A 9,729-nucleotide genomic window follows, 5' to 3' on the forward strand; every position below is an offset into this window, starting at 1 on the left:
CCTCAACATCCTGGATCGTTCGCCAATCTTCGAAGACCTCTACAATGGTGTGGACCTTGGTTTCTCGTACACCGTCAATGGTACAGTGCGAACGACACCATATTACTTGGTTGATGGCATTTACCCTGACTGGATTGTATTTTTGAAATCTATGTCAATTCCTGACTCTTCGAAAAAACAACATTTTGTGAAAATGCAAAAAAGTTGTAGAAAAGATGTCGAGATAGCCTTTGGTGTGCTCCAAGGGCGCTGGCATATTCTTGCCCGTCCGAGGAAGTTGTGGTACCAAGAGGACATGGGGACTATTGTGAAGGCATGTGTTATTATGCACAACATGGTTCTTGAGCATGACCAAGGCATGAACTTGCCAATGGAATTGTTTGAGTGTCATGTCGACACAATACCTCTTGTACCATGCTCCATTCCAACGTTCACAACAAATATCGCAAGAGTTCGTGATTGTAATGGTCACAACGCATTGCGCGATGATATTATTGAGCACTTGTGGCACATTAAAGGATTGAACTAATGCACAGTTGATTGAATTTTTCATTGAACAACAAATCTATTTATCTAGTTATCACACGATCGAAAGCGCTTTGCCATGTAATCCGACTTCAATTGGTTCAGCGCCTGTAAATCGTCCGGTTCGGAAGACGCTGTCAACATTTGCATCAACATGTAATCTGAAAACAACTTGTTCTTGTTGTTTTGGGCTTGCACGAGCTCGTCTAGCTTCTTTGTCATATCAACGTGCTCGAGCGACTTCCGTTTGGCCTGTTTGGTACCCATTGGACGGCGTGTATCTTCAACACACGTTTCTTCTGAGGTCTCTTGGTCTTCATCATCCACAGCCTTCTTGATTGCCGACGACTTGGCTGTAGGCAACACCTGCCACTTTGGGCACGCCGACAATGTCCTCCATGCCGCCTCTTGTTGAAAGACCTCGTGCTCCAAAGAGAGAAATAGTGCCAGTGCTGCCTGCATTACGTCTTCGTCTGTGTTGCCACTCGCTCTGCGTGACTTTGCTTGCGCCACGTACCCGCTGAAGTTTTGTGCAGATCTGCTGACAATGGACCAACGATTCTTCAGCGCTTGGATGGTTCTATCGTCTTGGCCCAAGGCTGACGACCAGTGCTCGTGAATGGTGCTCTAGAACTTGTCCTTGGACTGGTCGGCACCCTTGATGGGATCTTCTGACGTACAGACCCATGAGCGAGCAAGTTGGGCGTCCTCATACTGCGACCACTTCGATCCCTTTCCCATGGGTTCCAATTAGAAATGGCTGGACGGGGTTTCTATTTTTCTCCTGAATAGAAACTCTGAGGAATAAAATAGCAATAAAAACTACCGTTGGAGAGAGTTTTTTTGTAAATATAGAAATGGAAACTACCGTTGGAGATGCTCTAAGGACGAAAATTACGTTGTTCGTGAAAGAGCAATAGCAATACTGTAGTTAGTACTACTCGAGTACGTAGTATTAACTATTGCTAGTTAGTAACTGTTAGTATTAACTATTGCTATTAGCAATAGTTAGTTTCATTAAAAGTTTTACCGTCAAACTATTGCGAATTGGACGCTTTACTAAAATCACTTGAGAAGCAACCGCCGAGTCCTTGTGTCGAAGTCTGCTGTTTTTCACGCGTAACGTTCAAAGGGCCAGCACCTCCAACAAAGCCGCAACGGTGAACATTACCGATTTCATACAGTAATGAACGCATTGAACATGCACGATAACTATGCAATGACTAGTAGTTGATATTGATATTACGCTGTAAAGTTAACATATCTCAGCGGGCACTTATAACTATGCAATTTGCATTCACTATGTGTTGTACGTAGGGCATGAGTGAGGACAAACCAAGCGATATAAAACACTGCTCTTAGCACTTTTGAATCGAATTGGCCCAATCAGTGATGGCCCTGGCCAACTCGGCATCGAGGGGGTTGTTGGCGGTCTTCTTGTACTCTTGCATGAGCGAAAACAACGAAGGCGTGTCATCCATGGGTCGGAGGTGGTGTGTCATTTGGCTTGGTATGCAACTGGTTACGGACGCAGCCCCAACGAACACGACGCTCGCGTCTTCGCGGGTGCAGTGCGTCGCCCGAGTCTGCGCGTCCTTGGCGCCAGTGATGACCAGAACGTGGCTTGTGACGCTAGCCGACAATTCACGGATACGCGACAAGTTAAATGCAAAGTGTTCGCGAAACCATTTGGCTGGGATCTTGACCAGCCCGCACTTCTTGACAATCAAGTCGGCTTGGGTGGTGTTCACTTTGACCTTGAGGTCGTCGATCTTGTCTTGCAGCTTCTTGGGTGTAAGCAGACGACGCAGGAGCCACGTGGTAATGGTACGACCGTTGACGATTTCGTCCCACAGCTCCTCAGACTGGAACCGCATCGCTGTTTCAATAGACTCGCCGAATCCGGACAAAAGGAGTAGGCCCAGCGGTGTGGTCACGCCCTGGTCTCTTAAGTGTTGGGCCACAAGTGGCATGATGATAGCACCTTCGCTGTGCCCAGTGAGCACCAGCTTGGTCGAGTCCACACGTGGCTGGGCTAGCAGGAACTTGGTGGCTTCCACCACGTCCAACGCCAAGTCGGACATGCCCGACGTCAAAAACAGATTCGAGTCGCCATTAACACTCTTTGCCACGCCTCGTTTGTCGTAGCGGAGGCAAATCCACCCAAGCTCGTTGGTGAAGAATTCTGCAAGCTTCGAGTACACTTGCAGTCGAATCGACCCGGCGGAACCGTCTCGGTCGATGGCGCCACTGCCAACTACGATTACGACGGCTGGACGAAGGTCTGTGCCACGTGGAGACGTGATCGTCCCCGACAAGGTCACAGTGTTGTCGTAGGAAGGAAAGCTCACGCCTGTGCTGGTGGTCATGTCAGACTGAAAAGTGATTTTTGGAGTTCGACTCCGTTGGTCTTTTCAGGGAATGTAGGTGGTCGAAATATTATTGTGAATTCGATAGCAACTTTTAAAATTCGCCTGGTTTGTCGAATCAATATTGAATCACGCTGGAGTTCTGATTGGTTGAATATACTTGTCCTTTCTTCAAGAGCCAATCAAATCCACTCAAAATTGGATTAGCCAATAAGGTAAAAAATCGATTTAAGACACATCTGTGGAACGAAGAATTTCCAAATCGCCACGCGCAGGCAACTTTTCATCCTCCAAAACTTGAAAATTATACAGCGAAAATAATGCTTTCCAACCGCATACCGAATATATTGTGTTTTGCAGTCGTATTGCATGAGCAAAACACCAAAAACCAAGCAAATTTGATATCATTTTGAGAATCAATTCAAGACACTTTTTGTTATCTTGATCAAAGTATGATTATTTGCTTACAAATGTTGTGTTTAGGGTATTCAATTATAGGGAGGGATATCAATCCTTTTGCACGGGTTATAAATTCGCAAGGAGCTTTCCAATACTGTATGCATTCTCCCCTTTCCGCATAGACATGAAGAGGATATTTACTGTACAGCTGTACTTGCAAATGTTTGCTTCAAATATTTTGCGCCGTTTGATTGGTTCTTGACACACCGATCTTAAATTGAGTAATCTGACTTACAATTAACTGTAAATTGATTTTTACGTTAGCGTCAGTTCGTGATTCGATTCGACGGCGAGATTCGATTCGACGGTGTGCGGAAATTCGTACCGAATCCACAATATTCGACGGTGTGTGGAAATTCGTACCGAATCCACAATAACGTTATGTATAGTATGTGGATTGCTTGCCTTTCTCAGGGAATGTATGCAGATGATCAATACCTCTTGAGACAGGTACTGTACTGAACCTCATGTACTAGTATGAGGTACACCTTGGTACATGGAGCCCTTGGAAGTGCGATCTCCATCCCCCACGTCGAACCAGTGAGCATGCCACGGGAGTTGTGAGTATACCTTTTTAAAGGATTTTACTTCGTATGTACAGTTCAGCTCTCTCCCACGTTTGTATAGAATGTCCGTTCAAAATAGCAAAACTTTCCCATATTGTCGTATTTGGGAAGGGGGTACAATCCAATCGCGCAAACCGATCCACAATCGATCTGATTGGTTGAATTTCATGGATAAGGTTTTGATTGGCTAATAATTTCTGAGGTAGCCAATCAAATCGATTTAAATTCGAACGAGAAACCACGCCATATCATTTTGTCCGATAGGTTCAAAATAGTTAGCCATTTGGTTCTGTTTTGAGCGGTGGTAATATTTTTCGTGGCTCCAAAGCACTTCGGGTTGATTGTTCCAAAGTAGTACACAACCAACACCATGACGCACGAGTTCTCGCGCCTTCCAACCAACGTCAAGCCCATCAAGGTACATGCCTAGTTCCCATCCTCAGAGACGCCGGTCATTCTTAACGTGATGTCGTAGTACACGTTGCACTACGATGTAGTCGACTTGACTCGTTTCCGCTTCGAAGGCCGCGAAGAAGTGTCGATCGCAGTGACGCAAGACACGAAAACCATCACGTGTCACGCGATTGAGCTGTGGGTGCACAGCGTGAAAGTGGTGCGCCAGGACGGCACGGCTGTCGCATGCTTGGAAACTCGGTTCATTGAGGAGGACCAAACCATCACGTTTGTCTTGGACGAAACGTTGGTCGCCGGCACGACCGCGACGATTCACTTGGCGTTTTCAGGGCTTCTCAACGACGCCTTGCGCGGGTTCTACCGCAGCGAGTACGAGCACGATGGCCAGAAGCGCATCATGGCGGCGTCGCAAGTACATCCTCTCATCCGAACTCTGTATCACATGATGCCTCTAGTTTCAAGCGTGCGATGCCCGTCGTGCGTTCGTGTGCTGGGACGAACCAGCGATCAAGGCAACGTTTGAGATCTCCATGGCCACGCCCGTGCACTTGACGGCCATTTCCAACATGCACGTGCTGTCCACGTCCGTGCGCCCGTCGACGTTGACGTTCAACGGCGCCGAGAAAGTGTGGCACTTTGCCGAAACGCCCATCATGTCGACATATTTGGTATATATATATATATTGCATTTCATGGAGAAATCGCATAATATTTCGTGGTACGTAGGTGGCGCTGGTGGTGGGGGAGTTCGACACCGTGTCCGACTACACGGACGAAGGCGTGCTGGTCAACATTTACACGCCGTTGGGGAAGGCTGTGCAAGGCCAATTTGCCCTCTCGGGTATATGACGACTGATACATACTATTCGTTTTGCTCAGTACATATATATATATATATATATATATATAGTCGCCACGAAAGCGTTGTCGTTCTTCACCAAGGCGTTTGGGCTGCCGTATCCGCTAAAGAAGCTCGACAACTTGGCGATTCCGGACTTTGCCGCGGGGGCCATGGAGAACTGGGGCTGCATCTTGTATCGGGAAACGGCCTTGCTGATTGAGCCGGGTCAGAGCAGCAAGGCCAAGCGCACGCAAGTGGCGCTCACGGTCGCCCACGAGTTGGCGCATCAATGGTACACTTTTGTGTTTGATGACGATATTTATCACTCTTTAGTGATTGATATACATATCACTTTTAGTGACATATATCATTTTAGTGACATATATCATTTTAGTGACATATATCACTTTTTGTGACATATATGATTTTGCACAGGTTTGGCAATTTGGTGACGATGGAATGGTGGACCGGGTTGTGGTTGAACGAAGGGTTTGCGCACTTTATGGAGTACGATGCGGTGGACCATATCTTTCCGGAATGGAACATGTGGGAGAACTTTGTCCAGGAAGTGACGCTGGACTCGGCCTTCCGGGAAGATGCGTTGCTCAGGTAGTTTGTTGCTGTGGTTGTACTGAACCAACCTATTTATTATACTCAGCAAAGAACAATCTTGCATGTGTAGCTCGCACATGATCGAAGTGGACGTGAACCACCCGGACGAAGCCGACGAAATCTTTGATGCGATTTCGTATTGCAAAGGTATGTACATTCATAATTATTATATTTATATATTATATATTTATTATATACCAAAGTTATGCTCAAATAAATATACTTTTATGCACTCATACTATCTTGACAGGGGCTAGTGTGATTCGAATGTTGAGCGAATACCTTGGCAAAGACGTATTTTACCGCGGCATTCAAATCTACTTGAAGCGGTACACCACTACCAATATATATATATATATATATAGTGTTTCATGGGAGAATATATATATATATATTCTCCCATGAAACACTCGTTTTATTGTTGTTTTTGTCATGTAAATATAATTATCAACCACGCCCCACTTTTGCGTAATATGTTGTTTGTAGGTTCAGCTACAGCAATGCGGTAACGATAGACTTGTGGGAGGCGCTGGAAGAGGCGTCGGACCTGCCGCTGTCGGCCATGATGAACACATGGACCAAACAGACGGGCTTCCCCGTCGTGACCCTGAGCCGGACGCCGGACGGGGTGCTGTCGCTCGCCCAAACCCGCTTCTTCTCGGACCCGTCGGTAGTCGATCCGGATGACTCGCGGTGGGACCTCCCGCTCACGGCGCAGGTCGGGCATGGCAGCGGTGGTGGAGGAGGTTCGGAACTTCACCGCGTGGGCATCTGGACGGCCAGCGACCTCCCCGCCCGCGACGCCGCGTTCGAAGTCCACGCGCCGACGTCTGTGGGGTCGAAATTCCCTGCCGACAGCCCCTGGATCAAGCTCAACGGACTCCAGCAAGGCTTTTACATTGACAACTATGACGCTGACGGGTGGCTCCGCCTCCAGAGCCCGTGCCAACGTATGTTGACACTTATAATATATATACTATGGATGGTTGGTGAAAGGATATGTGATAGAGTTGGTGCTAAGTGAAGTGGACCGCATGTGCCTGCTCGATAATGCGTTTGTGCTCACGCGAGCGGGCAAGTTGGACTTGGCGAACGCTTTGGAATTTAGTCGCGCGTTTGCTAACGACCCAAGTTATCTCATTTGGAAGTCGCTGTCGACGCACTTGACGTTCTACGGCAACTTGATCCATCAAACCTCGACTTTTCCCAAGTATATATATATATATATATATATACTTCACCCTATTTTTTACACGCAGCCAAACTATCGATATATATATATTTATATATTTATATATATATATTTATTTATATATCTTGTTGAATGGGGTAGATTTCAAGCCTATGTGCGCCAGTTTTACGACCCGCAGTTGGCGCGACTGGGCTGGTTCACACAAGACACAGACCAAGAGTCGACGGCGTACTTTCGCAGCGAAGTGATTCGAATGCTCGGGGCGGCCAAGGACCCAGGTACGTACATGCATGCATGATGCTTGAGATTGACGTGGCCGTTGTAGCCGTGTTGGCGGACGCTGTGATCCATTTTCAAACCCTCGTCACCACTCCTGAGTACGTACGTTCTTGTGTGCCATCGTATCTCATGTCATGCGCGCAGGGCGTCGCGGGTGACGTCGGACCTGCGCGCGGTCATCTTCCGCGTCGTGGCGACTCATTTGCAGGGTCAAGTGTATGACCAGCTGCGCACGTTGTACGAATCATCCGACTTGGCGGAGCTCAAGAACGACTGCTTGGGCGGCATGGGCGCCGTGCAAACCAAGTGGAACGACACGCTAGAGTGGGCGTTGAGTGGCAAGGTACGAAGTCCCCCCCCTTCGCACGTACTATGTAGGTATCTATCGGTAGGTGCGGTCGCAGGACATTCAGTACGCGTTTGCGGGCGTCGTGCGGTCAGGAATCGAAGGCGCCGACTTCGCGTGGGCGTTTATCCAAGCCAACTGGGACCGATTGAATGACAAGTACATTCCCAACAAGGTACAAGGAATAGTAAATTTATAAGAAAAAACTAAACGAGAAGCAGGTCGGGTCGCTTGTGTGCTTGGCCATCGGGCGGTTCCAAAGCGAAAACAAGGCGGTGGAAGTGGAGGCGTTCCTCGGGGATAAGAAGACGACCGCGTACAAGCGCCGATTAGACACGACCCTCGAGGGCATCCGGATCAAGGCGGCATGTTTCCGCCGCGATGCGACTCATCTGGACCAATGGCTCACTGCGCAGACCTTGTAGTAGCATGTAGTACGGGAACGAAATGGGTTGTGTATATATACTAACTAGTGTACCACGACCGATGTTTATCGTCTGCTGGTTCAAACGTTACTCTAGTTGTATAACCATGGGAGAGGGAGTCACTCAAGCCGAAAACGTACGCATACATGACGTTATCTCAATGCTGACCCTCATTGAAATACAAGAGTCATGCCTCAAAGTCTAAAAGTTAGTACTAGTAGTAACTTACGTTATAAATCTTAGTTAATCTCCAAAAATCGATTAGTACACGGTCCCCCCCACATTGAGATTATATTTCAAAGGGTTTATTAAATTAAGGAGTGTTTTGGGTAAGAAGCAAGTCAGTCGTCGGTTGAGACGACGACAATCTCTGCATTTTCACCCAAGTGAAAGTCCCCAATCACAGCCAAGACGTCGTCTAGATTGCCCAGCAGATTGACCAGCGCGAGCGTGGTGTTGGCAAACGTCCCAAGCTCTTGGACGACGCACTTGTGGTCGAAGATAAAGTTCTGTTGAATCGGCAAATGCAGCACTCGGCCGATGAGTTTTTGAGTAAGCGGCTCGTTGTTGAGGAGGTGGGGGAACAGCAGCTGGATGGACTTGCGAGACATGCGCAAGTGGAGCGTGGTTTGTGCATGCACAACCACGTTGGGGGAGAATGAGACCACGTGCGCTTGGTGGAGCTCCATGTGGAACGCTTCAAATGTATTGACGTACAGCACCCACTGCTGCAGGAGTTTGTCCAGGCCAATATTACCCATGATCACCAGGTCTGGGCTCATGGTGCTGTTTAAAAAGTCGAACTGGGTCGTGTGCTGGGCACATTCTGGGTCGAGATTGTACCCGTACACAAACATACGAAAGTACTCGTTGGCAACGTTGCACTCGGGTTCAAACGTCCGCAGCGGAGGTGGAATGGCCTGTTTCATCATCTCCAAACGTCCTTCCATGCGAGCCACATCGGTGCGCAGCTGGATCACGGTTTGGTTGAGGAGGTCAGTCGTGCACTTTTGTTCCGCGCGATACCGACGCTGATTGATCTTGCTTTGATTGCGCCTCGTGGCTTTCTTCATCAAGACTCTTCCCATAGCCGCCGCTCTCTTGGCCATGTCCATGTCGATGACCACTTGAGGTGTCTTTATGGTGTACACGATTGCTGCCTCCATGGCAACGTCTTCGCGTCGCACCTTCATGATCGTGCTGGTGGAGAGAACGATGACTTGTTGGGTGCGACATTTCTCCCCCAAACCACTCATTTGTATACTTCGAAGTAAACTGGACCAATCACAGCACCTTTAGTTGAGTTATCAGTCGTTTGCCTCAAATTTCAACAATTATTCGACATTATTTTGAATGCCGAGACGTGAAATGGCCACATAAATATCACTTTTGCAAATTCACGCGGAAATATAATAATATTCCAACGAAGTGATTCTTCGGTGGGGGTGATAAAGTGGTCATGCTACAGCACAACCAACTCGTAGGAGCTGTAGCACGATCGGATCAATTCTTGCTTCACCAGAAACCTTCTTCATCGCGTCTTCGCTTTTGGCTTTCGATGAAGCGCACTTTTCTTCGAAAACAGCAAACCGTTTCATCGTTCTATTTACTCCTTTGAATACAAAAATAAGCATTTAAATACTTACAGTTAGTAGTATACATTCTTGTATAGAATTGTTTTATTGGAGTGTTGATGGTGGA

General features: G+C 47.6%; 4 protein-coding genes across 4 annotated transcripts; 1 reads left to right on the forward strand and 3 right to left on the reverse strand.

Annotated features, from left to right (window-relative positions):
* Nucleotides 1-573: 573 nt before the first annotated feature.
* On the reverse strand, nt 574-1,238 carry H257_00542 (hypothetical protein; the record flags this gene model as incomplete). Its single annotated transcript, XM_009823273.1, has 2 exons — nt 574-1,152; nt 1,206-1,238. The coding sequence occupies 2 exons, from the start codon at nt 1,236-1,238 to the stop codon at nt 574-576; spliced, it is 612 nt and encodes a 203-aa protein (XP_009821575.1).
* A 521-nt stretch (nt 1,239-1,759) lies between these two features.
* On the reverse strand, nt 1,760-2,930 carry H257_00543 (hypothetical protein). The gene has a single exon (XM_009823274.1). The coding sequence runs from the start codon at nt 2,892-2,894 to the stop codon at nt 1,884-1,886; it is 1,011 nt and encodes a 336-aa protein (XP_009821576.1). The 5' UTR covers nt 2,895-2,930; the 3' UTR covers nt 1,760-1,883.
* A 1,314-nt stretch (nt 2,931-4,244) lies between these two features.
* H257_00544 (hypothetical protein) lies at nt 4,245-8,118 on the forward strand. The gene is made up of 15 exons (XM_009823275.1): nt 4,245-4,337; nt 4,395-4,745; nt 4,789-5,001; nt 5,060-5,174; nt 5,244-5,466; nt 5,610-5,783; nt 5,857-5,933; nt 6,037-6,115; nt 6,273-6,736; nt 6,795-6,996; nt 7,120-7,256; nt 7,304-7,355; nt 7,402-7,600; nt 7,650-7,778; nt 7,825-8,118. The coding sequence occupies exons 1-15, from the start codon at nt 4,290-4,292 to the stop codon at nt 8,026-8,028; spliced, it is 2,667 nt and encodes an 888-aa protein (XP_009821577.1). The 5' UTR covers nt 4,245-4,289; the 3' UTR covers nt 8,029-8,118.
* Nucleotides 8,119-8,369: 251 nt separating this feature from the next.
* Nucleotides 8,370-9,221, reverse strand: H257_00545 (hypothetical protein; the record flags this gene model as incomplete). Its single annotated transcript, XM_009823276.1, has 1 exon — nt 8,370-9,221. The coding sequence occupies one exon, from the start codon at nt 9,219-9,221 to the stop codon at nt 8,370-8,372; it is 852 nt and encodes a 283-aa protein (XP_009821578.1).
* Nucleotides 9,222-9,729: the final 508 nt, after the last annotated feature.

This window comes from Aphanomyces astaci (genome assembly GCF_000520075.1).
Source record: "Aphanomyces astaci strain APO3 unplaced genomic scaffold supercont1.1, whole genome shotgun sequence".
Classification (NCBI taxonomy): Eukaryota; Oomycota; class Saprolegniomycetes; order Saprolegniales; family Verrucalvaceae; genus Aphanomyces; species Aphanomyces astaci.